The sequence below is a fragment of the Oncorhynchus mykiss genome, chromosome 2 (assembly GCF_057628025.1).
Source record: "Oncorhynchus mykiss isolate SJ-2025 chromosome 2, ASM5762802v1, whole genome shotgun sequence".
Lineage (NCBI taxonomy): Eukaryota > Metazoa > Chordata > Actinopteri > Salmoniformes > Salmonidae > Oncorhynchus > Oncorhynchus mykiss.
In genome coordinates, this window is record NC_143023.1 from 34,013,814 (window position 1) to 34,041,746 (window position 27,933).

The following is a 27,933-nucleotide window of genomic DNA, read 5'->3' on the forward strand; positions in this document are numbered from 1 at the left end:
GAGCAATCTGTTTTGACCCGCTCCATGTTGAGTGGCTCTATTGAAACGCCAGCCACAGGGAGGACCCCCTGCTATCTCTCAGTACAACATGTAGGAGAAACCCAAAAAAATCAATGCCGTTTTCTTGATGTCTTTTCAAGACGCTGTTAAATAAAGACCAAAGAATTTCCAAGATCCCCGCAGACTCTATTTATCTTCAACATGAGCCAGAAGAGGTGAGATGATGGATATATCTGAAAGATTGGAACTTGATTTTCTTACAAACAGGACAATAACTGAAAACAAGAGAGTGAAAGGAAGGAGGAGTTGTTTCCCTTTTGGTTTGAAATCTGTGAAAATATACTGCAGCTCAGAAACCAGTGAGCAACCACTTCAAGTAACCTCCAAATTGAAGAAGGTACACTATAACCTCGTATACAATACGTCAAATCAAAGTTAATTTTATTGGTCGCGTACACATATTTTGCAGATGTTATCGCGGGTGTAGCGAAACGCTTATGTTCCTAGCTCCAACAGTGCAGTAATACCTAGAAATACTAAACAATACACGCTAATCCAAAAAATTCAAATAAAGGAATTAAGAAATATATAAATATTAGAAAGAGCAACGTCAGAGTTCGGTGTGCATAGACATTATGGACAGTATATGATTGGAAAATGTGTTTACAGTAGTAGTTATATAGGATGAACCTTGACTAGAATACAGTATATACATAAGAAGTGGGTAAAACAGTATGTAAACATTATTAAAGTGACCAGTGTTCAATGACTATGTACATATTGCAGCAGTCTTGAGTACCGGGTGTTAGCCGGCTAGTAACAGTGACTAAAGTTCAGGGCAGGGTAGTGGGCGGAGGCCAGCTAGTAGTGACTATTGAAAAGTCTGATGGCCTGGAGATAGTAGCTGTTTCTCTGTCCCAGCTTTGATACACTTGTACTGTCTCCGGCCTTCTAGATGGTAGCGGGGTGAACAGGCCGTGGCTCGGGTGACCAAGGTCATTGATGATCTTCTTGGCCTTCCTGTGACAGCAGGTGCTGTAGATGACCTGGAGGGCAGGCAGCGTGCCCCCGGTGTGGTGTGGGGCTGACCACAGCACCCGCTGGAAAGCCCTGCAGTCCCGGACGGTGCAGTTGCCATACCAGGCGGTGATACAGCCCGACAGAATGCTCTCAATGGTGCATCTGTAGAAGTTCCTGTCCTTCCTGTAGAAGTTCCCGTCAGTCTTTAACTGTAACTAGATGGACTGCTACTGCAACTACATTCCACTAAAGCTACTTTGTTCCTCAGGGCCAATTTAATGTAGCGCAAGTTCATATGTACAATAAGAGGACATTAACAGTAGATTATCTGAGCTGATGGTACAAACATCTTCAACCTCAATCCCCAAACAGCAGTAGGACAATGAAGTCTCACTCTCACACTCCCTCTCACTCATCTTGGGGACGCCTTCAAATAATTACCATTGTAAAACTCTGGCACCCAAATTAATACAGGACGTGTGTAATGTAATGTGCCCTCATAGCTCAAAGTTTAGTCCAATTATGAGTGGTGCTCAGGCAGCTGATGACTCTCCTTCACGGGGAGAGTAATGACTTTGACATGCGAGCCTGGGTCATTAGACTGCATCATCTTAGGACCTCCTCTGTGATTAGGTCTGTTCCTTCAGCACACTAAGCCCTGATTGAGATCATTACACTTCACGTCACTTTAACGTCCTCATAAAGGGATGGCGACATTAATTCCATTCAACTGGATGGAATGGCTGGATTGGAAGGATAGGAACAGGAGGTGTGCTACAATAGTTGACGATGTGGTCGGATGATGGTCTATTGGGAAGACTTTATGACTTGGCGTTTGGTGTAAATCTTGTAAAAAGGGAAGAGGAAGTTGTAGGTGATCCTGGTACTTTGTGAAGTTTGACAGGGATGGTGGGTTTAAAATATGTTTTGAAATATACTCTCCCCATCCAACACGGTTACCCGTTCATTCCCCAACCCCTGGGCTTGTGCAAGTTCAAACAGACGCCTTTCGGTTTGTGCAAAGCCCCAGCCACCTTCAACGCCTGATGCAATGGCAGGTTGATGCTTATTGTCATGAATCTGAAATTAGCGATTTCCGCTGGATGGGCCAGCTGCAAAGTAAAAATTGGCTATATTGTAAAAATTCAGGAAAACAAAAATTTGATTTTTGGTCTTAATTTAAGGTTAGATTTAAAATCAGATTTTATGACTTGGTGGCTGTGCCAGCTAGGAACCATTCTGTAGAGCTGCCTCCAGTGCAATAACAACAATGAATGCCAACCTGTGTTGCAATGCTTAGAATTTTTAAGACGAAAAAAAGATGTGTACTCTGCACATGAAATGTTTGAAATCCAATAATAAGATGCTTATGATTACACTTTTCTGTGGCTCGACATAGTGAACCCTTTTGGTTACTACTGATCCTCCGAGGTTGACTCGACAGAAATGTCATTACAGAAACAATCTTTCTTCATCTGCATAATCTCTGAGGTAATTATTAGCTTGACTTGTTTTGTAATCTTTATTGTATTCAGTGTTTCTTTCCAACGGAAAGCAAGATTTGATGTGAAATGTGACCAAATATATCACACTCAATTCCATCGAGAGCTCCGAATCTTCCTAATCCTGGGAAAACAACTTCATTTGTCAACACGTTCGTTAGATACTAATCCCACTGTTAGAAGGCCATGAAAATAGTGTTATAACAATGAAGTCTATTGGTTGCAATGGCTTAAAGTAATACTTCTGCTAAGGCTGCTACCCTTCTTTGGTTGAAGGTTATTGCAATATCTGTACATACATTCAGAATACATGTTTTGCCTCAAGCCACGACGAATATTGAGGAATTGATGAGAGAAATTATCTTTATTTATTCCAATGCTTACAACCCCGTCTGTTAAGTGGACCTACCTTCATCAACACGGGACAAAGCCAAGGTATTTACTTGACTAACATTTCTAAGGACATGCATCCCTCATTTCCACGTCATGTTCGAATGTCACAACACCAAGATGCCGCCGTCTCCCAACCTGCAAATGTCAATTACCGTATTTCCCCTGACATTTATCAGTAATGACCCACACGAGCTGGGTGTAATCAGTGTCATTATGTTGAAGATGGACAGAGATGGGCCCGACTCTTCTGTTGATGAGTTTAAAGGTGTGTAACACCACGCAGATGCACAACATACAACATATTCTTCAAACAGAGGTGGTTGAACCTTTAACACATCTCAATAAAGGCGTATTAACTAGCATTTGATCAAAATGAGTAAGATTACTCAGAAGAACATATGATTGTGTTGCTTCTTTAAATTCGGTATACAGTATCCCAATTTATCCAATTGAGGCCTTTATATAGATTATTCGATTGAAATGGATGATCCACGATAAGCATGAAGCTGTCAGTCGTGTTGTTTTAGGTGAGAGCCTTAGATCAAACATGGCCCTCTCCTATTGACTAGTCCAGTTTGTTGACCCACCGTTCTTGCTGAAAGGGATAGATCATTTTAGATATTTAGATATGCGTTTACTTATCTTGAAAGCAGTCTATGGACAAGGAGTGACTGCAATCCACACTTTTGTTTTGTTAAAATAGCCACTGCCAAGATTTGCTAATATTAGGAAACAAATATTTCAAATCGCTGAACTAGGCCTTTAATGTGACATATGCTCTGTATATTAGTGTAAGTAACTCACCACCCCAATAGAGAAATAGTTGTTGACGATGCTGTAAGGCACAGGGTCTCCCCTCTCTTCTTTGTCCGTGGGTGTGACGTTAATCTTCCAGCGGTCCAACATCACCTCAGAGCTGTTCTCTATGCCCCTCAAGATGTTCAGAATGCTCTCTCCCTCATAACCTAATACACAAACAACATAGGATAGCTTATGTTGTAGATAATACCCCAGAACATAAGCTAAAACCTGTTACAGTATAGGCCATAAGTATTTTATTATAACATTATTCTCTGTAACTATTTATGCCTACTGATTTATTCCTACATGAAAACATAGGTAACATTTACAGTCAAAGGAGAAAATGAATATAATGTTCAAATCTAAATTCAATCTCATGAATCATGTAATTGGACAAAAAAAATGAGGCCACACATTTGTGAAAAAATTGCACACTTTGTGTCAGTAAATTGCTATTAAACATACCTCCTCCCCATCGCAGACATCTTGCCAGGTCATTTCCTGTTCCAAGGGGAAGTACACACACAGGGGGGTTCCTGTCCAGATTGGCCTTATCTACACAAGAGGTACAACAAAAACATACTGTATTATTATTACTATGCCAATGAGCAGACGCTTTTATCCAGAGCAACTTACAGTCAAACAGGGCTTCCGAATGGCGCAGCGGTCTAAGGCACTCCATCTCAGTGCTAGAGTCGTCACTACAGACCCTGGTTCGATTCAAGGTTGTATCACAACCGTCCGTGATTGGGAGTCCCATGTAACCTTACTTGACCAGGCAAGTCAGTTAAGAACAAATTCTTATTTACAATGACGGCCTACACCGGCCAAACCCGGGACAACATCGGGCCAATCCCCCCTATGGGACTCCCAATCACAGCCGGTTGTGATACAGCCTGGATTCGAACCAGGGTGTCTGTAGTGACGCCTCAAGCACAGAGATGCAGTGCCTAAGACCGCTGCGCCCCATAGGGTGGCGCACAATTGGCCCAGCGACAGAGGACCTCACCCCCACATTCGGACCACAACAAAACTGAACACGGTTCCACTTTAATATACTGTATACATTTTTATTTAACTCTGATTTGCCCAGGTCTCTGAGTAAAAAAAAAATACAAATCCCATTCAGTGTAGCATGGTTATCTGACCATCACTCAAATCTAAACTCTGACATCTGTGCAACAACAAACGGCGACGTGAATGTCCAGTCTCACAGGCTCTTTCAGGAGTAGCATTCATTCTGTCCATGTTATTACTTCTCTTTGTTTCGATTGATAAAAAAATGGAGGCAATTTTTTAAAGGCCGAACCAGGAATAAGTCTTCAAGGAAAAATGGTCTTGAGGCCGTTTCTCAAATGACGACTAATATGGCGATTTTGAACTCACATAATCATCCTGTTTTACCTCCCTCGAACACGCCGGCTTGGACGTAATGAAAATGTTTATATACAAATCATAAAAGTATATTTGATGTTTTCTTGCAAAATAACAAGCGCACTGTTAATTTCACCAAAGTAATACAAAATAATAATAATTGAAACGCACAAAAAAATGTCACTGTACAGGTTTTGAAGAAAGCACAATGAAATGTTAAGGAAAGGGGGAAAATGTTATAATGCAAAAGTTATGTTATATTTAGAATTGAGAGGACCAAATTCATACTTAGGCCTAGTTCCATTCATCCCACTAGTATAATCTCTAGTATTTACCAGGATATGTTCACCAGTCTGTTCACCAATGTAGCACTGGTGTGGCAGTGGAAGTGCACACCCACCTATGAAATCCAGAATCCAACCGACTGTCCCATCCCCACCACAAGCTAGCACTCTGAAATCTGGAACCTCTCGGAAGAAATTCAACCTTGAACACAACAAAAAAATCATATACACAATATCCATCATAATGCAGGAAATAATCCCCTTTTAGAGAGAAACACATTATTTTCTTTATCTACTATAAATTCAATAAAAATCTTCAGACATTCTGCCCTGAGAAAATGCACTATTTTGTCCAACAGTAAATTGAACTCAAGGTTACCTTATTCAAAGGTACTGTAAGTGTTTTATCTCCATACTTATCCCTATTTTATCTCGCATCTACAGTATATTGTAACTCTGCTGCACTGGAGCGGCTCTGCAAAGGCCCCTATAATCTCACAAAATAACACATATCACATTGACAATTATTCCTTCAGCCAGCTAGTCTGTTCAGAGGCTAATCGGATCAAGATGGCCAATGTTCAGTCCAACTTCTTCCGTTCCTTCACAATAACAAAGCCCTAACTGAATGAGGGAGCCTCCAAACCTCATACGGCAGATAAATGATTCGCTCAATTACTCTCCAACTGGGACTGCAAACCGCATTAGGTGCAAAACAGACGGCCGCGAACATGAAAGGCAACTTTGGGGATATTTAAATACCAAGAAACAAACACTTCATTTGGGCTAATTGCATTAGCGCTAGTGCTAATTGACAGCAGTGTGTGCGGCTGCCTCAGCCTGCTAGTGACCACGGTGACCAGTCACCTTGCTAATGCCAACCGCATTACGTACACTTCACCAAATATTAACAAGGTTACAGCCGGGCAAGGTCATCTGGAATGTTCCCAACTAAAGACAGAGAGGGGTTTCTTCTGAGTGCAACACGTCTCTAAGAGCCTCGTCAATAAACATGGCCTTCCCAGCCAACAAAGCTCCAAACACAGAGAATCAATACTGAAGACACAATATGGCCGACAAGGTCAATTTCAAATCTTACGACTGTGTAAGATAAATATATGGCATAAAGCCATTATTTTGCCCCTCTGGGCCACTGTAATTATGAGCATAAACTTAACTGTCTACAAAAGTTTATATTGGACTTTTCCTCTTCGCAAACCATTTACATTCTGCTTTCAAAACCATAATCAAAGTCCAGCAACATCAGAGCACGGCAGTGACGTGTTCCTGCATTTCAGAATGCTCCGGAATTGGTGTGTCTAAAACAAAAGGGGCGGAACCTTGTGCATCGAGATGATCTGCTCATCTTCTTAATCATAGACACGCATAGTCCAACAACCCCAGACCCATGCCTGTGCAGCCTACAGCAGTATACGTGATCACACATCAGCATGCCTCGCCTCACTCACAATATATCACTATTCCCACACACTGTAACCAATACTAGACTCAAGCACAGTGTTGTTGTCTCACTGTTTGTGATCTCCGATCTCACCTTTCAATCACGTCTGCATATGAATCCGGATTGAGTGAGAGGCCCAAATTGAGAGACCTCCCCTGCATGAGATGTTGGATATTATGACTGGGCAACAGCGGAATACATTAGGGCTTTGTAAACAGTCGCTCATCCACCACTCTGATTCCACATGTAACTTGAGGATAATAATGATAGTTGAATCATGACTGTAGAGTGTTCTGTGCACTTTAGGTGATGTTGCTTAGTCTGTGTGAGATGATTAGAGCAGAACTTACCCAGGCATGGGTCCGTTCTTGGCCAGGTTGTATACCTGCCTAGGGTTTAAGAGGTACTGGAATTTTCTGTAGATCCTGGAGGAGAGGAGCGGAGGAGAGAAGAGAAGAGTAGAAAAGAGGAAAAAAAGAGGAGAAACAAGGAAAGAAAAGGATGAAATTGTGTCAACCAGCAATATAGTGTTGAGTTGACCCACAGAAACCTACTGAAACATCTCCCCCTTACAGCTACCACAGAACATCTGGATTGTGAAGAAATTGAAATGTGATCAACTGAACCCCTGTACATAGTCCGTATGCCGTTTTGCTACAGTATGATTGACAGCTCCAATGCCGAGGACGAAGTCATTAGAAAGACTAATTCATTTTCATTTCAATTTCATTATATCAACTGGCTCAAGTCATATTTTGATCTCATCATTTAAACAAATGAGGACTGTAGTAATAAGGAGTAGAATGAATGTGTTCAGTAATAACCCAATTAGGCCCTGGGTTAAAGAAGGTCTAAATCTATACACTGACAACCAGGGATGTGACAGTCAAAGACAGTGCCATCTAAGAACCTCTGCAAAATCAACCAGGAGTCTGTAGGTCAATGTTATTGTGTTTCTATTTGACTAACTAAGCCTTGAGCACTCTGTGTGCAGCCAGGCTTTGCAGCTCTTTGATTGAAGAGCAGTTCTGAGAATGGCTTTTTACAGAGAGGTGGAGCGTGGGGAGAGAGTGTGCTTACCTGTCTCCCTGCTTCCCTCCACTCTTTGGATTCACAAACACTAGCAGAGGATGAGTTCCCTCTATTGTTGTGATCTATGCAAAATATATCAAAACAGAAAGCGATTTCAGTCCAATTGCTTATAATGCAGTAGGCTGATCTGACGTTAGAGTATAGCGTAAAATCATTATTATAAACAGTGAATAAAAAAACATTCATATTTATTTTTAAAAATGCCTGGCTGCTTCACCCTGGCCTCTCTTGTTACTGTTAAGGTTCAAACATTTATCATGTGAACAACAGCCAATACCCAACAAAATCCCAGGAAATTGAACAAAGATACCCCTCCTTATTCAAGTTATAACCATCACCATCTCCTGATTGGGAGAAGCACTGAGTCTTGCGTGACATGGGGGCCATCCTTAGGGACAAGCCTCTTCATTGCTACCTCTGGTAGAGCAGTGGACAGAGAGAAGCAGCAGGCCTCTACCACGGAGGAGGCAGCCAGGGCTGGGGCGAGGCATAAACAAAACAAGCCCTAATCGCGGGCTGAAGCCTACGAGTTGGCCTTCCTGCCGTTCAGTGGCGGGCGGCGGTGACAGTGCACCCGTGCATCTCCTTGACACAGATGAAGCTCTTAACTCTCCCTGTCTGCTATCCCAGCAGGCCGAGCGGTGGATTAATGAGCTCCCTGTCCAGCCAGGAGTGATCCATTACTTCCTCTAATTATAAATAATAATCCTGATTATTACTCTGGTTAGCCGGAGAAGGCAGAGATGGATGTGGCGGGGAGATGATTCAGGTTGATTGTCACCGGTTGTCTGTCTGTTAGATATTAGGGAGGATTTGGATGGAGCTGATTCTTGTTTTGTTCACCAGTAGAAACTAATCTCATATTAATCCCACCAGTGTCATTTCATATTTTCCTGCGCCCAAAGGCTAAATTGTGGTTAGATTAGAAATGTCAATTTACAGTACACATTCTTCACAAATTTCTACCAAATTTTGAAGAAAAAGAAAAATGTTTGGATTGTCACCTGTAGTCCTTGGCCATCCACTGTGACTGAGTTGGCTCTCTGCATCTTCCCTCTGCCTCCTGATTGGCTGGATCTGGAATCTTTCCTCACCGTAGACTGTCTTTCCTGGGGGTCAAAGTGCAGACAGTAGAAATGGGCACCTTGAAAACAATCTAATAGACATTATCAAAAAGATATTGCCTCTATAAATATGCGAAACCGTGATCTATGTATGAGGAAATATACATACATTTTCATAAAGCTATCATATGGTGAATTTGTATATAAGCAGAATATGGCATCATTTTGAAAGTTAAACTCACCAGTACGACAGGACAGATTGTGTTGGGGGGCAGGATATGGTCCTTCAGTGGTCCACAGTCACACTCAGGTTTCACATGGGAGGCACACTTATTATGAAGCTGGATGAGGAGAAACACTCAATTACAACCATATTAGTATCAGGGTGACATTCAAGATCATAACATATTATTCAATGTTACCTTTCATTTGATTGTAATTCGATATTAGAGTTCAGTTCCTTTAAAATGTATGGGGGCCATAAAATATAACGTTCAGTTTGTATCAGCTATGTAGAATTGTTTTAAGCTAAACACCAAGTGCCGTTGAGTAAAAAGTAAGAGCACGTTGTGTGATTTACAAAAACACAACTCCTAACACTGGATTTGTTTTAAAAAAGAATGATATCAAAACACATTTTCAACGTGGTTTATTTTCTATTAGCAGAATACTGGAAATAACTGTTACTTGGTGTAAATTGGCAAAGTGATAGGACTCGGATAAAAGGTGCAAAAAAGAAATCATAAACAGCAAGAAACAGTGGAAAATAATGAGGAGGTGGCTGATTCTCCTCGGGGGGGGGGGGGGGGGGGGGGGGGGGGCGTACCGTGACTTGGCACCACACACAGTGAAGCCCAGTCAAACCTTGGTAACACTTAATGGTTTTGTGACACTTGTCACACTTGGTCGGGCAGTTTCCCTCCACCCAGAAATGGTGCATCACCTGTGGAGCGAGAAACAGAGAAACAGAGGAGAAAAGCAGAACAGAAAACAAGTGAGAAATCCACAATAGTAAGAAAGAAAGAAATCAAGAAAGAAAGTAACAAAAATGTAACACTACTGTCTGTGTATTGGGCATGTATTTAAACCAGACTAAATATTGTAATTAGCTATGCTTAGTATCAGAATGACTTGTTTAATTCCATTAGTGAGGAAGGAGCCCTGGATCTAAGCTCCGTGGAGCATCGCTGATCCGAGCGTGCCGATTAGTAAACACTCCAATTGGACACACCTCTGTGTTTTTCTTGCTCTTCACGTAGGTTTTGATGCACGACGGAGGAGCACGGGCCACACAGCGCTCATGGACAGTGTACTTGCAGACTGGGAGAGGTGGAATACACATTTTGACCCCTCAAAAAAAATCACAAAAACAACTAAGAATAGCAAACACTAAACTGAGGTTGGGGATACATTTCCGAGGGGCAATTTGGGTCACAAAAATGCCTTCTTAATGATGAAAAGATGAATGGAATAAACCGTTTGGGAATGGTAAAAACGAGAGTAGACATGAGGAAACAACTGTTGACGTTGCCATACTCACATGAGCAGCACAGCCCTTGCTTGCCCAGGCCTATAAGCATGTTCAGACACAGGTTACAGTAGGCCGGCTTGTTGAAGTGCTTCAGTCTCCACACGTGCTGCCCATCATCTTTCACATTCTAAAAGAAAGATGACTGATTGGTTTGATTGATTGATTGGTTAATTATTGACTGGTTGATGGTTGGGTGATTCGTTACATGACAGATATAAATAGGCCATGTAAAACAAACATGCCTCTCTGACACGCACAATAAGGAATCACACCGGCTCTTTTCGTGGCACTTTCATCTCCAGCGTTCGACAACGTTTGGCAACTGAATGTGGCCCATGTGAACGATTTTGATATTTGTTTTACTGTTCTCCAAAGCCATCATCTTTAGTGGGGAGGATTGCCTGGATTCTTCCCTTTAATCCTGTGTCATTAATCATGTCACCTATTACGTCAATCACAGCAAAATGACAGTCTGATGTCACTGTAAGAGACTGTCTCATTAGCCTGTGATAAGTGACGACTTGTTCATTGAATCATTGAAGACAAAGGCAGCAAAAAAACTGAAAAGATGACTCCATCTAGTGGACAAGGAGAGCTGGGACATCAGTGGTGACGTCTGACGAAGCTATTGACTAGTTAGGAAGTGGTGGGAATGTCCAGACCTTGTACCTGATTCACACAAAAGGGCCCACCCCAACCATACTGTGCTGGCTCAAATATAGTTTTCCCACATTGTCCTTTCCAGCACGGTTCCAGCAACTATGTTGGATGAGGAACCAGGCTGGCCTAATACAGCTCGCCTTGGCTCGGTTTGGCTTGGTAGTGTGAATCAGGCTATGGTGGGTTTAAAAGGCCCAGCGCGGTCAAAATTCTGTTTTGTCTGTGTTTTCTACCATATTATACAACAGCTGATGAAACTAACACTGCCTGATTGTTGTGTGCAACAGGCAGGTAGCAATTGAATGCATGTTTTACAAACAATTACATATCTAAACATTTCTATGTTTAGACGTGTTTAACATTTCTATTTCTATGTTCGACCCGCACAGTTTTCCACCCAAAAACACCAGAAAATGGCCAAAAAGAGTAGAACCAGCTCACCTGCTTTTGCACTATTATCTGACTATTAGATGTTCAACTTTTCTTTTGAAATACATATTTTTAAAGGGGTAGTACCGGCAAATTTAAACAAGAGTTCAATTCACACCTCACTGAACATGAGGGACATGCGTACATGAATCACTAATCACATGTGAAATCAATCACAATCTTCAGAGATGACTGTCAAAGCAAGAACAATAACTAGGGCTTTACAATGATGGTGTAACTTGGATACATTTTAGGATGAAGTAGATTGAAATCTTGGCACTTTAGCAAGCCTTTCTTCATATTAAAAACAAGATTCATTGAATTCTTCATGTGGTCTATATTAAAGTGCACTTCATTTAATATAACATGCTTTTAATATTCAATACCCAGTCCACCTGACTGTGCTGCTGCTCCAGTTTCAACTATTCTGCCTGTGATTATTATTGGACCATGCTGGTCATTTATGAACATTTGAACATCTTGGCCATGTTCTGTTATAATCTCCACCCGGCACAGCCAGAAGAGGACTGGCCACCCCACATAGCCTGGTTCCTCTCTAGGTTTCTTCCTAGGTTTTGGCCTTTCTAGGGAGTTTTTCCTAGCCACCGTGCTTCTACACCTGCATTGCTTGCTGTTTGGGGTTTTAGGCTGGGTTTCTGTACAGCACTTTGAGATATCAGCTGATGTACGAAGGGCTATATAAATAAATTTGATTTGATTTGATTTGAATATTGGTGCATAATTTCTACTTAAAATATCAAAGGGACGCAAAAGGCACCCATTTTGTGGAACAACCCAGTTGCTGGTTGAAAATACAATCTACACAGGACCTAATTAGCAGTTTTTGCATGGACGGAGTTAAAATAAGTCAACACTGTAATTTTTACATCCCTTTTTTTTACTGTGTGCCAAAAACAGCTAGTTTTCCCCTCAGACTGCTACCAGAAAGCCCTAGCAAAGTTCTAGCGTGAGAAATAGTTTTTGCTTAAAAGCTATTTTTGTTTATTTTTTACAGTAAGGTACTACATTGTTACCCAGATATGATTTGATATTGAAATAAAAATGGCTGCATTTGGCTTTTAACTGGGCTTGAACTAAATCCTGCACACACTATGGCTTTCCAGGACCAGAATTGAACACCTCAGAGCCATACATAGACCATCTCTATGGCTCTGGTCTAGAAAATCTGCCATTGAAAGTAACAGTGATGATGTTTAGGTAACACTTTCTTGACTACTCACCGTCTCTAGTCCCAGTAGTACAAGTAGGGGGATGGTGGTGCTGCCTCCCTGGATCCACTCCTCTAGAGACACAGTACCGTCATGGTCATAGTCAATCTCCTGCATCATCTCCTGCAGAATCTACTTACAACCAATCAGAGACAGTACAGTGGGATCTGTCAACACAGATGAAATATATGACACTCTCATTCAAGCTTTACAAAGTTACAGTATTTTCCTGTTATTGATATAACCGAAACTAGGGGGCCATAGATCTTTAGGTCTATGGATCTGCAGTGTATTAAATGTTTATGAAAAATATGTATTTTACCGGCTTCAATTCTGTCACGTCCCATTCCAAGTACTCAGCAACATGCATCATTTGAGAGACGATGTGCTCCAGTTCCTAGAAGTAGAAAACAAATCGTGTGTCAAAACACATCTATGGTACAATAGCCATTCTTCAGTTGACGACAAACAATGGTTTTAGACAGATGAACAGCATGTAATAGTCAGTTGGTTCAATCTTCCCTCTCCAAAGGAGAGTTGTACAATGCACAACAAAAGCAGCTTGAAAACTGATACAGGCTTGATGACTTAATTACAATGGTTGCCCTATGGGAGGGCAATTATCATCTAGTGGAGAGTCATCACATGCAGGCCAGAGCAATGAACATGAGACATTCACTCGCCTGCTCCTCCGCAACAAGCCAAAGCTTTTTTATTTTATTTAACCTTTATTTAACCAGGCAAGTCAGTTCAGAACAAATTCTTATTTACAATGACGGCCTACCCGACCAAACCCGGACGATGCTGGGCCAATTGTGTGCTGTCCTATGGGAATCCCAATCACGGCCGGATGTGATACAACCTGGATTCAAACCAGGGACTGTAGTGACGCCTTTTGCACTGACTTAGACCGCTGCACCACTCGGGCTTGTGTAATGTTACTTTAGATTATATTGTACAAAATATTCTACATTTCACTCAAATTAGTATGATATGTTAGGTATAGTTACATAATACAGGTTACTTAAGGCAAAAACGAAAGCAGGGTGGTTGGTTGGGGTGAATGGGTAGACTTATAACACGAACGTCTAGCAACCCAAAAGGCTGCGTGTTCGTATCTCATCACGGACAACTTTAGCATTTTAGCTAATCTGCAACTTTACAACTACTTACTACTTTTTAGCTACTTTGCAACTACAAGCATTTTAGCCAACCCTTCCCCTAGTCCTAACCTTAATAACCTAACTCTTAACCCTAACCGTAACCCCTAGCCTAGCTAATGGTAGCCACCTAGCTAACGTTAGCATTAGCCACCTAGCTAACGTTAGCCACAGCAAATTGGAATTCATAACATATCATACATATTGCAAATGTGTAAAGAATCATATGAAATGGATGACATACATCCACAAATGAATGCATGCCATACGAAATGTAACATATCGTTCTAATTGGAGTGTCACTAGGTTTATATTTAATATGTTAAGTCTACCCTTGAGCTCAGGTTGCAGCACCAAATCATTTTTCAGTACAGTAAACAACATGGCGTGTATAGGACAGAACCAAACATGGCACTGGTATAGGCTTTAGAAAATAACAAAGATGATGTTTCATGTAAGGCTGTGTTCAAATAATGTTTGGCATATTTTTTGAACATGTATGAAGAAGGAAAAATGATTACCGAACTATCCAGAGACCCATTCCCATCTGTATCATAGAGACGAAACATAACTGTAGAGAAAGAGATGAAACATTTATTAGTTTCAATTGTTGTTTGAGATGCAATACATGTCATTGAGACACATTTTTACTACCAATTTAGTTTCATGGATGCACTATACTATGTTGAAGCACAAAAACTTCCTTTAGTTTTTAAGGGTACAATCAGCTATTGAACTCCCATCAATTCAAAGCAATGTTTCCCCTCATAAAAGTGTTCTTAGCATCTCAGTATTGAAGTCTGATTGGTTCTTGCACTAGCCCCCAGCCACAATTTAACACCATCACCATGGAAACAGACAGCTCCCTCACCAGAACAGTGATTGGCTATCTAATACAAGAGTGACAGACACACACACACCAGTTCTATAGTAATATAATCGTGACAACACTCTCCTCTGCCCAAGTAATTTACATACTAATGTATATTCCCAATACATGGAAAAAGTGTTTTTAGCCCAGTCTCAGCGTGACGCTACCCACTCCCTCAATCTCAGTAGCGGTGCGGCTAGTGACAAACCCAGCTGGATTGAAGAGGGTGAGCTGGTGAGTTCACTAAGGACTCGAAGAGGGGGGTTGTTCATTTCATATGGGGTTGACGTCAAGCTGCTGTTTGTCAGACGCTAATTAGGAGCTAATTGACAGCTTCCTGCTGTGGTGCGGTCACGTCGGTCCACTGGGGCCGGAGGAAGGGGAAGTGAGGTAGATGCCTGGAGGAATGAGAACTCTGCTGGAGCTGGGAAGGTGTTTGTGGTGTAGAGAGATGAGCGGAATAGCATACAGTCGAGTCACTCAGAAAAGGCAGAGAGCTAAATTGTCTAACCCTATGAACCTAGATTATAAAGACTGTTATTTATCGTTGTCATCACCTCACCTCCTCTTCAAAGCTGAACTAGTACTAGTTGCAGTAACAATAACTGAATCCACTGTGGTGACGTAGGGTATATTTCCTCAACCATAAAGAACCAAGGGAATTTAGCTTGCTACTGATGATGATCAATACTCACTTTTTAGATGTTTCTCTTTTTGCCATGCATTCCCTGACTTTGCACAAGGTATGTAGACCCACAAATATAGCAGCTTAAATGAATGTACTGTACGTGTAAATTGAAACCTGTCATTCTTAGAAGAACCAGCAGAGGGCCCTATTTAGCTCCACAAGACATCATTGAGGCTGGACGGAAGGAGGGGTAGGGTGGGCAGAGTGGGATTCTCTCTACAAGGAGAGATACTGTAGCATCCAAGGCTAAACCAATGATGTGCTCCCTGGGCCAGACCAGCTAAATTATTAACACACTTAATGCTTAATGAACGGCTCTGTTCTTCAATTATTCAGCAGTTGGATGAGAATTATAAGAACACATAAAAAGTCTGATGTTCAATTATCTAATATAATCTCATAAATAAATAAGTACACATCTAAAGTTTAAGTAGAATAAAGAGATACCATGGCAACTCTAATAAGGGCTTTCAGTAAACATAATGATTCAAGTAGACTACAGTGAAAAGACTGCTACTCCTGCTTAGGTAATGGGAAATATCTAGCAGTGTATTGGGATGAAGCTCTATCTCGTTTGGCTATGAGTGTCTGTATTTACGGTACACAAATGTCATTATTCTCACGGGTAAACCACAAAATAACATTCTTGTTCTGGAAATCCTAATTCTGCATTATAGCCAAAGGAGCTCCAGTATACAGTGGGGCAAAAAAAAGTATTTAGTCAGCCACCAATTGTGCAAGTTCTCCCACTTAAAAAGATGAGAGAGGCCTGTAATCTTCATCATAGGTACACTTCAACTATGACAGACAAAATGAGAAAAAAAATCCAGAAAATCACATTGTAGGATTTTTAATGAATTTATTTGCAAATTATGGTGGAAAATAAGTATTTGGTCACCTACAAACAACCAAGATTTCTGGCTCTCACAGACCTGTAACTTCTTCTTCAAGAGGCGCCTCGGTCCTCCACTCGTTACCTGTATTAATGGCACCGGTTTGAACTTGTTATCAGTATAAAAGACACCTGTCCACAACCTCAAACAGTCACAGTCCAAACTCCACTATGGCCAAGACCAAAGAGCTGTCAAAGGACACCAGAAACAAAATTGTAGACCTGCACCAGGCTGGGAAGACTGAATCTGCAATAGGTAAGCAGCTTGGTTTGAAGAAATCAACTGTGGGAGCAATTATTAGGAAATGGAAGACATACAAGACCACTGATAATCTCCCTTGATCTGAGGCTCCACGCAAGATCTCACCCCATGGGGTCAAAATTATCACAAGAACGGTGAGCAAAAATCCCAGAACCACACGGGGGGACCTAGTGAATGACCTGCAGAAAGCTGGGACCAAAGTAACAAAGCCTACCATCAGTAACACACTACACCGCCAGGGACTCAAATCCTGCAGTGCCAGACGTGTCCCCCTGCTTAAGCCAGTACATGTCCAGGCCCGTCTGAAGTTTGCTAGAGAGCATTTGGATGATCCAGAAGAAGATTGGTAGAATGTCATATGGTCAGATGAAACCAAAATATAACTTTTTGGTAAAAACTCAACTCGTGGTGTTTGGAGGACAAAGAATGCTGAGTTGCATCCAAAGAACACCATACCTACTGTGAAGCATGGCGGTGGAAACATCATGCTTTGGGGCTGTTTTTCTGCAAAGGGACCAGGACGACTGATCCGTGTAAAGGAAATAATGAATGGGGCCATGTATCGTGAGATTTTGAGTGAAAACCTCCTTCCATCAGCAAGGGCATTGAAGATGAAACGTGGCTGGGTCTTTCAGCATGACAATGATCCCAAACACACCGCCCGGGCAACGAAGGAGTGGCTTCGTAAGAAGCATTTCAAGGTCCTGGAGTATCCTAGCCAGTCTCCAGATCTCAACCCCATAGAAAGTCTTTGGAGGGAGTTGAAAGTCAGTGTTGTCCAGCAACAGCCCCAAAACATCACTGCTCTAGAGGAGATCTGCATGGAGGAATGGGCCAAAATACCAGCAACAGTGTGTGAAAACCTTGTGAAGACTTACAGAAAACGTTTGACCTCTGTCATTGCCATCAAAGGGTATATAACAAAGTATTGAGATAAACTTTTGTTATTGACCAAATACTTATTTTCCACCATAATTTGCAAATAAATTCATAAAAAATCCTACAATGTGATTTTCTGGATTTTTTTCTCATTTTGTCTGTCATAGATGAAGTGTACCTATGATGAAAATTGCAGGCCTCTCTCATCTTTTTAAGTGGGAGAACTTGCACAATTGGTGGCTGACTAAATACTTTTTTGCCCCACTGTATTCCCCTTTTAGAGGAAAAACAATCATTAGTCCTCACACTCCAGTTTGTCCTCGGGTCGGCCACCCTCCAGCAGTGAGAGGTAGCAGACGATGTCCTTCAGTTGAACCATGCCTAGAGGTCTGGGCAGAGTCCTGGGTAGAGGGGGCACCTTCAGAGGGGTCGAGTTCCCTTTGATCAGCTTGAGGCCTGCAGAGAGAAGAAGGCCAGAGAAGAAGGTCAAAATGTAGACCGGTTAGGATCATTGCTGAGCTTTATGCCTCTAATGTCAACCTCAAACTGTCTTTCAAACTGTCTACCAATAAATCTAAATTCATGTTGTGAAATTGATTGCAGATGTTATATAGGTGTGGTCTTTGCCAATATTACGGTAGTAAATGTTGACTAGACAGCACAGTTTTAGTTTATGATGATTGTCGGTAGTACCTCAGGACACGTACAGTTTGGACATTTTATGAAAAAGTACAAGCTGTGGCTACATACACTGCACTCAATGACTTGCCTGTAAGCTACAGTCCACAACAACAAGGCAATCTGGGGGGGTCTGACGACAGAGTTAACCATTCTGAACCAATAACAACAGTACCTATCACCCAGTGAACATGCTCTTTGTGGTAGGAGTAAAAACTAAAGCAGACCTAAACAACTTTAGGCTTTTATTTGTCTGCTGCTGAGGTCATAGAGGTCATAGTTTCTATGCGTTCTTGATCTGTTCCTTTGCTTTTGTCTGAAGTGAAGGTACGGTGGTCCTAAGGGCAAAGTAGCTTTAAAGATTCAGTAAGAGCGCACGCAGACAACATAAAAGCTACTTTGCCCCTTAGGGACATCATCTGAAGGTTATAGCTGCAGTGCAGGGTCTTACCAGTAACTCTGGGCTTGTCTATTGAAGAGGGGCTGGGTTTTGGTCCCTTGTTACTGAATGATAAGAAGAGGTGTTGACAGAACTCCTCTGCCAGCTCGCTCTCCAGAAACGTATGCATGAAGACCTTGAAGCCTTCAAAGTCAATCTCCTGAAACAAGACACAGAACATGATCCTGGTTGGTATAATTCCCATGAAGGAAGCTTTGATTACCATATCATTACCAAATCATGTCTGGGAGAACAAGGAATGCATTACCTGATTGAGTATGTCTTTCTTCTATGCAGCATTGAATAAAGACATTGGGAATCTCAATAAATCAAACTTTTAAAAAAGTAAGTTACTCATATCCTGAAAAGCACACAAACAAACATGACATTTTCGGCATTTCCACTACAACCAAAGTAAGTAGTGCCTCTTACATTCAAATTCCAAAACTAAACCAAGATATATTGGTCTGAGGTGACTATAGACCGATACCAGTGTTGAATGTTGTTGACATCCAAAATGACCAAGACTTGGTAGCAAGTCTGAAGTGATGGTAGTTTTCTACATTATGAAGAAGTCTCAAAATAGTTCTACAATGGTTCAAGCAATGCTAATGTTGCCACATCACTACCAGAACAGTGTCTTATGGGAAGAAAGACTACCTCCTCTGGGTTATATTTCGCCAGCACTCCGTCTCCATGGAACTCCTGCAGCACATCTTTCAGCTTCTTGGTTGAGTCTAAAAGAAAAACACTCAACAGATGTTATAACCATAAAGGCTTCCCGTTAAATAGCAATTGATATTGTGTCCGCGAAGGGAGATCCCACTGCGGGATCTCATCCAATTATCTCTAAACTTGGAGTTAGAGTGCAAAAGATCCAGTCTACAGCTCAGGAGGAATTCGATTGGACACCCACCAGACCGCATCGAAATTACCGGAGGAATCACCAGACTCTGGAACCAGTAGGAGGTTAGACTCCTCTGCCTGGTCCGTTTGGTCTGGTTCCTGTCAAGGTCTCTTCCTGTATTTTCAAACTATGGGAGTGTAGCCCTAGGAGTGTCCTGGCAGGACTGGTCCATTTGGGCCCCTGGTGTAGACATTGTTTTATTATGTTATTCTAGCTGTTCCATTATGATATTTGTAGCTTCTGTAGCAACAAGACTAGATTTGGAAGGATGACCATGTGAGACCATGAAACGTGTGACTGGTTGCCTGCGTGATAAAACCCACCAAAAATAAGTTATAAAGTATTAACTATTAACTCATGCACTGTTTTTTTATCACTCCTCTACATGGTCAAAAAACGGTCACGTTTTCGTCCTAATGCTAACACTTTAAAGGAAATGACTTAGTGTAGGTTACTTTAGGCCAAAGTCACATCAGTGTTCTACTACACAGTACCTGGGAAAATACAAACCGCAATGTCACTGTGCAAAAAAAAAATCCATTCTACTAATCGTCTCTGATTGTGAAGTCAGACTGTAGAGTATTGGTGCTCGTGCGGTATCTGAAGTGAGGAAAGTGTGCAATATCGTTCACTTCACCTTTTTAATGAGAATAGGGTGTGTGGGGGGGAGGGGCTAAAGTAAGCTGGAGGGACTGAAAAGGAGGGAGGGAGAGGTGGAAACAGAGGAAGGTCCATTGTTGCAGCTCGGAGAATGGGATATTGTATAACCTGTCGCTGCACACGGAGCACAATGACTAGCTGTGAGCCCATTGATACACGGTTATCCAAATCTCTCTATCGCACACTGTCCCTCACTCTTTCTTTCCTTCTCATTTACCCTGGTCCCAAACCCCGTCTCTTCTCAGACTTTCAGACATTATAGCGGAGCTGGATTTGTTTTAGAGGGTAGATGAGCTTTAATATTGCAGATGTAAATTGTCTGCATCATTTCCAATCCCTCAATCCCCCCCACACACTTCTAGAACCAAAGCTGCGCCCCTGGTAAACCCTGCAGAAGAAGAAAAACGATCCCAGTCAGAGACGGTAAAGAGAGGCTGGAGAACTGCTTACAGTCGGCGGAACAATGTTGTCAAAACGCGTAGAGCAATTAACTCGTCATGGCCAAGTGAAACCCTTGGCCTGCAGAAGAGATCCCAAGCAAAAAAAAAAGCATTCCTTATTTAGATTTGGACTGAGGTCTGTGAATATGTAATAAAATAACCTCCAGTCAAGACACTATATAGATTTAGGGTCTTTATTGCTGCTGAAATGAGCTCTGTTGTTTTATTCTCCTCTACTATACTGGGATGAAGTTCTTATTGTTGTGGTCATGTGGGAAGTCTTTTGAGATTCCTTCCTTTTACGAAAACTATTTTAAAACCAAAATATAATAAATATTGAAAATAATGTTACTCCATCTAATTGTTACCCTGGAAACCACCAACGCAAGAAAGGCTTCAGTATATCTCACTATTCCCATTGAAAGGCAACAAAACCATCCATCTCAAAACTTGCACAGTCAAATCTTTCATTTCCAAAAACCTGAATACGTGCAGTATAACTTCAAGACGTTCATAACTCTCGTTGGCCCGCAGGGGAAGCTTTTGTGTTATGATTAATAATGGTTTAACATAAACAGCACCAGAGCACCAGACAGATTTAATGCTTGACCTGGTATGCTGCAAAATCAGACGGGTTGCCAAATAACAGATTACAGACATATGGATGATTCCAAGTCATCAGAGAAAGAGGGGGTTTTGTACTGTTTGAGCTTTACACCAAATCTAGTTGGATTAGGCTGGGTTTCAGAACGCAGTGACAGTGCATGGAGATATCCTCTGCTCTTATGCAGTCACCATTACAGTAACTGGGCTCTGTTATCCTGCCGTAGTCAAGCAGTAGGAAAATCTCTCTCTGTGTGAGATGGATTAGGACATACTGCTGGGATGGGCTCTACAGTAGTTTACTAATCCAGTGTCACATTTTATACCTGACTAGATTCCATTTTCAATGAAGTTTAAACTTGATTGTGAGAGCCTAAGCGACGGTGTACGCACGCACGCACGCACGCACACACACACACACACACACACACTGTCAGAGACACAGACTTACATTGAGCGTACTCCTGCAGAAGGGAGAATTCAGCTGGGGTCAGAGTGACCCACTTGTCCTGGTTGGTCATTGTGATGAGTCCTCTTCTCACTCACATCCCCAAACTATCATCCCACAGTCCACTCTCTGGAACAGAACGCAGAACAACATGTTAGGCCTCTTTCATCATAGTGGCGGACTGTTAACAGAAAGAGATTTGGTTTGGGTTCTGACATTCATTCCATCATCTCCGGTAATAAAATTGCATAGAATGACTGTATATTGATCCTCACATCATTACATTGCTATAGTATAGTACAGAGTAGTTTAGCAGAAACTATGAAACTAAAATGTCTATCTGTAACCAAAAAGTATATCAGTCTGTCAGTCAATTAGAGACTGAGGACTTTTTTTGATTCATAATACGTATTGAACCCCCTAATGAACGCATTTTTCATGCTATCATAAGTATTACATCAGACAAGTACATGACTTTTAGTATGACTGACAACCAAGCTAATGCTATCTTGTCCTATCCAGCACTATGTGCTATAGCTAGCTCGTAATTTGCTAAATGGCATGTCAATGTCCAACATGAACTCATCAACTCAATGCATTATTTGACGTCTGTCCTACTTACAGACGTAGGATCTTAATTTGATCACCCTTTTGCAGGAGAACTTTCCTGCAATGCAGGACATTTAAAACATGTAGTGTATTTGAGGTTTAAAAAGGCTGACATTTCAGGCTTCATTTTCCCTTACAAAAATGTACCAACCCATAGAAAAATGTCCATCAATTATAATCCACATAATAATTCACATTTCCTGTTGCCTTCTTTAGCAAACTGGCTCAAATTAAGACCCTACAACTGTACCTAGGACAACATTTAGTTTATGCGTAAAGAAGCATTTATGACAGACAGTATAAGGGACATGTAGGAGTTTAAGTCATGATTGTCCAGGACTGCTGACGCTGTTTGAAGACAACAGAATGATGGGCCAGCTGGCATCACTGATTATGGACAATGCCATGGGGACAGAATATTGGACAGTGTCAGAAAAGAGGGGATGTTATGCCACTTTTCCCTTGCCTTTCCTCCCCCCACAATAGGTTAGCACAATACAAGATATGCTTACTGTAATCTTAATCTGTTCTACATTGTAACTACTTTAACTACTGAGAAGGGTTTAAAAAGCATTACACATTCATGTAAAGAGAAATAAATTGTGTGTGTGTGTGTGTGTGTGTGTGTGTGTGTGTGTGTGTGTGAGAATTAGTGTTTTGGGGTTAGTCGGTTGCTACATTATATAGCCTGGGGTATTGTGCTCTGTGGGCTACTGAATCTAAATGTTCCACTCCCCCCTGCTCTCTTAATGCACCTGTGTTAGTCTCAGAGCCAGCTTCCTTCCTTTTTGACCCAATTATAAAACCTCACAGCAACAAATGCATGTAACAGTACTTTATCACCTCAGTTCACAACTTTTTCATACTGAAAGAGCTGGCATGAAGTCATCCGTGTGTGTGTGTGTACTAGTATGCGGGAATTTGTGTGCGTGTATGTGTGTGTCTGTGCATATATGTGTATCTGTGTACAGGCATAGTTTGTATGTGGATGTCCTGAACATACCCATAGTAATTGCACAGTTCTAAACTTAAGGAACCCTTGAGACACTTGAATATGCATGGACACGTACGGTGCGTTTGGAAAGTATTTCCAACCCTTCCCTTTTTCCACATTTTGTTACGTTACAGCCTTATTCTACAACAATTCAATTATATTTTTGTTCTAATCAATCTACACGCAATACCCCAGAGTGACAAAGCAAAAATATGTTTTTATAATAAATAAGGTATTATATATATTTTTTTAACCTTATTTACATAAGGATTCAGACCCTTTGCTAAGGCACTCAAAATTGAGCTCAGCTGCACCCTGTTTCCAAAGCTCATCCTCGAGGTGTTTCCACAACTTGATTGGAGTCCACCTGTGGTATCTTAAATTGACTGGACATGATTTGGAAAGGCACACACCTGTCTATATAAGGTCCCACAGTTGACATTGCATGTCAGAGCAAAAACCAAGCCATGAGGTTGAAGGAATTGTCAGTAGAGCTCCGAGACAGGATAGCAAACCAAAAAGAAGTTTGGAACCACCAAGACTCTTCCTAAAGCTGGCCGCCCGGCCAAACTGAGCAATCAAGGGAGAAGGGCCTTGGTCAGGGAGGTGACCAAGAACCCGATGGTTACTCTGACAGAGCTCGAGAGTTCCTCTGTGGAGATGAAAGAACCTTCCAGAAGGTCAACCATCTCTGCAGCATTCCACCAATCAGGCCTTTATGGTAGAGTGGCCAGATGGAAGCCACTCCTCAGTAAAAGGCACGACAGCCCGCTTGGAGTTTGCCAAAAGGCACCTAAAGGACTCTCATACCATGAGAAACAAGATTCTAGGGTCTGAGGAAACCAAGATGGAACTCTTTGGCCTGAATGCCAAGCGTCACGTCTGGAGGAAACCTGGCACCATCCCTATGGTGAAGCATGGTGGTGACAGCATCATGCTGTGGGGATGTTTTTCAGCGGCAGGGACTGGGAGACTAGTCAGCATCGAGGGAAAGATGGACGGAGAAAGATCCTTGATGAAAACCTGCTCATGAGCGTTCAGGATCTCAGACTGGGACAAGGGTTCACCTTCCAACAGGACAACGACCCTAAGTACACAGCCAAGACAACGCATGATTGGCTTCGAGATTACTCTGAATGTCATTGAGTGGCACAGCCAGAGCCCGGACTTGAACCCGATCAAACATCTCTGGAGAGACCTGTAAATAGCTGTGCAGCATCCAACCTGGCAGTGCTTGAGAGGATCTGCAGAGAAGAATGGGAGGAACTCCCGAAATACAGGTGTACCAAGCTTGTAGTGTCATACCCAATAAGACTTGAGGCTGTAATCGCTGCCAAAGGTGCTTCAACAAAGTACTGAGTAAAGGGTCTGAATACTTATGTAAATGTGACATTTAATTTACATTTCAAAAAAATATTTTAGCTTTGTCATTATGGGATATTGTGTGTAGCTTGATGAGGGAAAATAACAGTTTAATCAATTGTAGAATAAGGCTATAAAGTAGCAAAATGTGGAAAAAGTCAAGGGGCCAGAATATTTTCCGAATGCACTACATATAGTGCTATATATTATATATTATTGATGCAATTGTACAGTACTGACAGAAGACTTAAGAATAATATACTGTACATCTGAAATACATTCAGTATCTGTGGCTACAGGCATTGGCACTACCTCCCATAAACGTTGATCAATTGCTTGTGTGACAAATACATATCGCTACTCTGCAATCCCTCTCTAGGACTCGTACATACTTATCCCTATCATAAATACTAGTTGTTACATTTGTCTTGTAATTCACATTTACAATCCCTTCCCTACGAGTGTTAGATACACAGGAAAGCAAAATGATCAAAATGATTCTCATTCTCTATTGTTTATAATCCTTTTACATCAGTGGAGGTCGGTGAGAGGAGTTATAAGAGAACGGCCTCAATGTAATGGCTGGAATGGAATAAATGGAATGGTATCAAACACATAAAACATATGGAATCCACATTTGACTCCAGCCACGTTTGACTCCATTCCCTCTAGTCTGAGATGTGGACGTCGATTAAGGCATATTCAGTTGTACCCCCTTTCCCTCTTCCTTTCCATTCCATTCCATTACCATGAGCCTGTCCTCCTATAGCTCCTCCCACCAGCCTCCACTGGTATACATACAGTATGCACATAATTCTCATCATAATGTCCATAGAACTGCAACAGCAGCATCACAGCAGTACTTCAACCCTTTAGCAAATGTCTCAATGCTGCGAGTCTAAATCCACGAGTAGTGAACTGTATTTGTAGTAGCAGCACTGTGATACCGATGGGCTTGATTCACTTCCAGTGGTGCCACCGCAGGTTATCAAACACTGTTGCTGCATCTATCAATTAATTCATCGGCAATATGACACCCGGTAGAGGATTCTACTGCAAGAGACACCATCGATACGACTAGAGTAGCTGACACTACACATGAACAAATACACCCACTACATTAGACACCCACTAAATACACGCTCGCATACGGTCAATGAACGAACAAACAATAGACTGCAGTATCAACATGATACTCACCTGCTGGAGAGCCAAGGCAAACTGCCTGGAGCAGGGAGTAGTCTTCCAGACAGATGCTTACAGATGACGCTTACACACTCTCACACTCTCACATACAAAATACACACACTCACTCACATCATGTCCCTGCTGAATGTACTGGAGGAGAGCGTAGAGGGTTTGTCATCAGATGGTGTGTATGTGAGTGTGTGTGTATGTGAGTGTGTGTTAGACCCCCCCGTCTGCTGTGTGTGTAAGAGTATGCGTGTGTGGCTGTGTTTGTGAGTGTGTGTGTGTGTGTGTGTGTGTGTGTGTGTGTGTGTGTGTTAGACCCCACCGTCTGCTGTGTGTGTAAGAGTATGCGTGTGTGGCTGTGTTTGTGTGTGTAAGTGTGTGTTTGTTTAGAAGCAGTCAGTGCAAGAGGATAGAAACTCCAATAGAAAAGGGGGAGTGTGTGTGAGAGGGAGAGAGTGATAAAAAGCACAGAACGATCTTCGCTTGTCCGCAATGATAATCAGTTCCCATACTCACTGCTTACGTCACCCTTATCCCTCCTCTCCTCCTCTTTCTGCTCCCCCACTATTCCCTCGTGAGGATGATGTCCTGAGCTCCCGCTCTCTCTCTCTCTCTCTCTCTCTCTCTCTCCAGCTCTCTCTCGCTCTCTCTCCCTCTCTCCAGCTCTCTCTCCAGCTCTCTCTCGCTCTCTCCCGCTCACTCTCTCTTCCTCACTCTTTCTCTCACCTGCTCTCTCGCTCCCGCTTTCCCTATCCCTCACTTTCTCTCTTCTGTTCTCTCTCTCCCGTTGCCGTGGCGCTTGTCACCATTAGCATTCAGCAGGCAGGTGGTAACCGCGGCGACCTGTGGGAACACCTCTTGATTGAACTGATGGGATGTGAAAGGGGAAAGGGCCGGCGGTCTCGGGGAGGGGGTGTCGTGTTCAACAGACATGAATCAGGAGTAATATTCTCTCATCACTGTGGTGCTGCAGCTGTGGAGGGCTATTGGATAGCAGCCCAAGGCCAATTACATTCAGAATCAACAGGAAAAATGATAGGCAAGGGTCCTTGACATTTTAGATACTTAAAATACATTATGTGTTTTCTATGGCTGTGGCTGAAATACAAAGGGAAAAGACTGGAGGGATACAATATATTATAGTTTGACGCCATGTGTTCACCAAAGAAGCACACAACATATGAGTACAATAACAGCTATTGCTGAAAAGCAGTGACATTATTTCTACTCATACAGAATGTACAACTTGCTGCTGTTATGTACCAGCCTCACAAAAGAGAGAACATGTCAGACAAAAAATACTGCGCCGCCCAGCAGTCTACTCTGCTATTTGGACCAAAGCTAATACCCACCAATTCATTTAACAGCTCCGGATTATACATAGTCAGCTATCTATCGCCCCCACACCTTTCACATAACCTCCCAAATAATGGACACTAAGCTCTCATTGAATTGAATTGAATATCAGATGCCTGAAACAATGAGTGAAAAATAGAGGCCAAATCTGCCAATACTGTTTAAGTTTTCAGAAACACCTACAGGCTCTCTCTCAGTCTTTAGTCGACCGAGGCCAAGGGTATTTGTGTTGTTTGCCAGTGGGCCTGGCTCCAGTCTAGTTATTGACATTTTCTCCCATGTGACAGTCGGGGGGGGGGGGTGGGGGGGGGGGGGGTTGGGGGAATGCTCATCACATTGACGTAGAGAACATATCATTCCCTAGCAGTTGTTTATCACATTTTATGTACTTGTCATATTCCACTCCAGGTTTCAAATTCACTATGGATTTACTATACAGTGTATTTTAGTGCTAACCCATGACTGTGCAATTAGTGTACATAGTAGGGTAGTAGCGGCTGGCTTCTTTTTTGGGAGGGAGCATCCACGCACACGCATCACCTATCCATGCTATGGATGGGTCCAGTGACGCAGACCAAAACAATGGCGGCTGAACGACATGAAAGCACCACTACGTAAATGCTAATAGAATTGCGTTATGATCAACGTGC

General features: G+C 42.1%; 1 protein-coding gene across 1 annotated transcript in view; it reads right to left on the reverse strand.

The window, feature by feature from the left end:
• Positions 1–26,441, reverse strand: part of dgkb (diacylglycerol kinase, beta) — a 52,132-nt gene extending 25,691 nt beyond the window's left edge. Inside the window, exons 1-19 of the mRNA XM_021560333.3 lie at positions 25,934–26,441; positions 21,772–21,897; positions 19,371–19,447; positions 18,979–18,999; positions 18,723–18,870; positions 17,900–18,049; positions 14,523–14,572; positions 13,164–13,238; positions 12,854–12,973; positions 10,533–10,650; positions 10,224–10,312; positions 9,819–9,935; positions 9,235–9,333; positions 8,933–9,037; positions 7,917–7,990; positions 7,187–7,261; positions 5,491–5,576; positions 4,182–4,271; positions 3,720–3,880 (exon numbers count right to left, since the gene is read on the reverse strand). Of these exons, the coding sequence (XP_021416008.1) occupies positions 3,720–3,880; positions 4,182–4,271; positions 5,491–5,576; positions 7,187–7,261; positions 7,917–7,990; positions 8,933–9,037; positions 9,235–9,333; positions 9,819–9,935; positions 10,224–10,312; positions 10,533–10,650; positions 12,854–12,973; positions 13,164–13,238; positions 14,523–14,572; positions 17,900–18,049; positions 18,723–18,870; positions 18,979–18,999; positions 19,371–19,447; positions 21,772–21,841 (1,725 nt within the window). The 5' untranslated portion in view covers positions 21,842–21,897; positions 25,934–26,441. The remainder of the gene's footprint in view (positions 1–3,719; positions 3,881–4,181; positions 4,272–5,490; positions 5,577–7,186; positions 7,262–7,916; positions 7,991–8,932; positions 9,038–9,234; positions 9,334–9,818; positions 9,936–10,223; positions 10,313–10,532; positions 10,651–12,853; positions 12,974–13,163; positions 13,239–14,522; positions 14,573–17,899; positions 18,050–18,722; positions 18,871–18,978; positions 19,000–19,370; positions 19,448–21,771; positions 21,898–25,933) is intronic.
• Between the last annotated feature and the right edge of the window lie 1,492 nt (positions 26,442–27,933).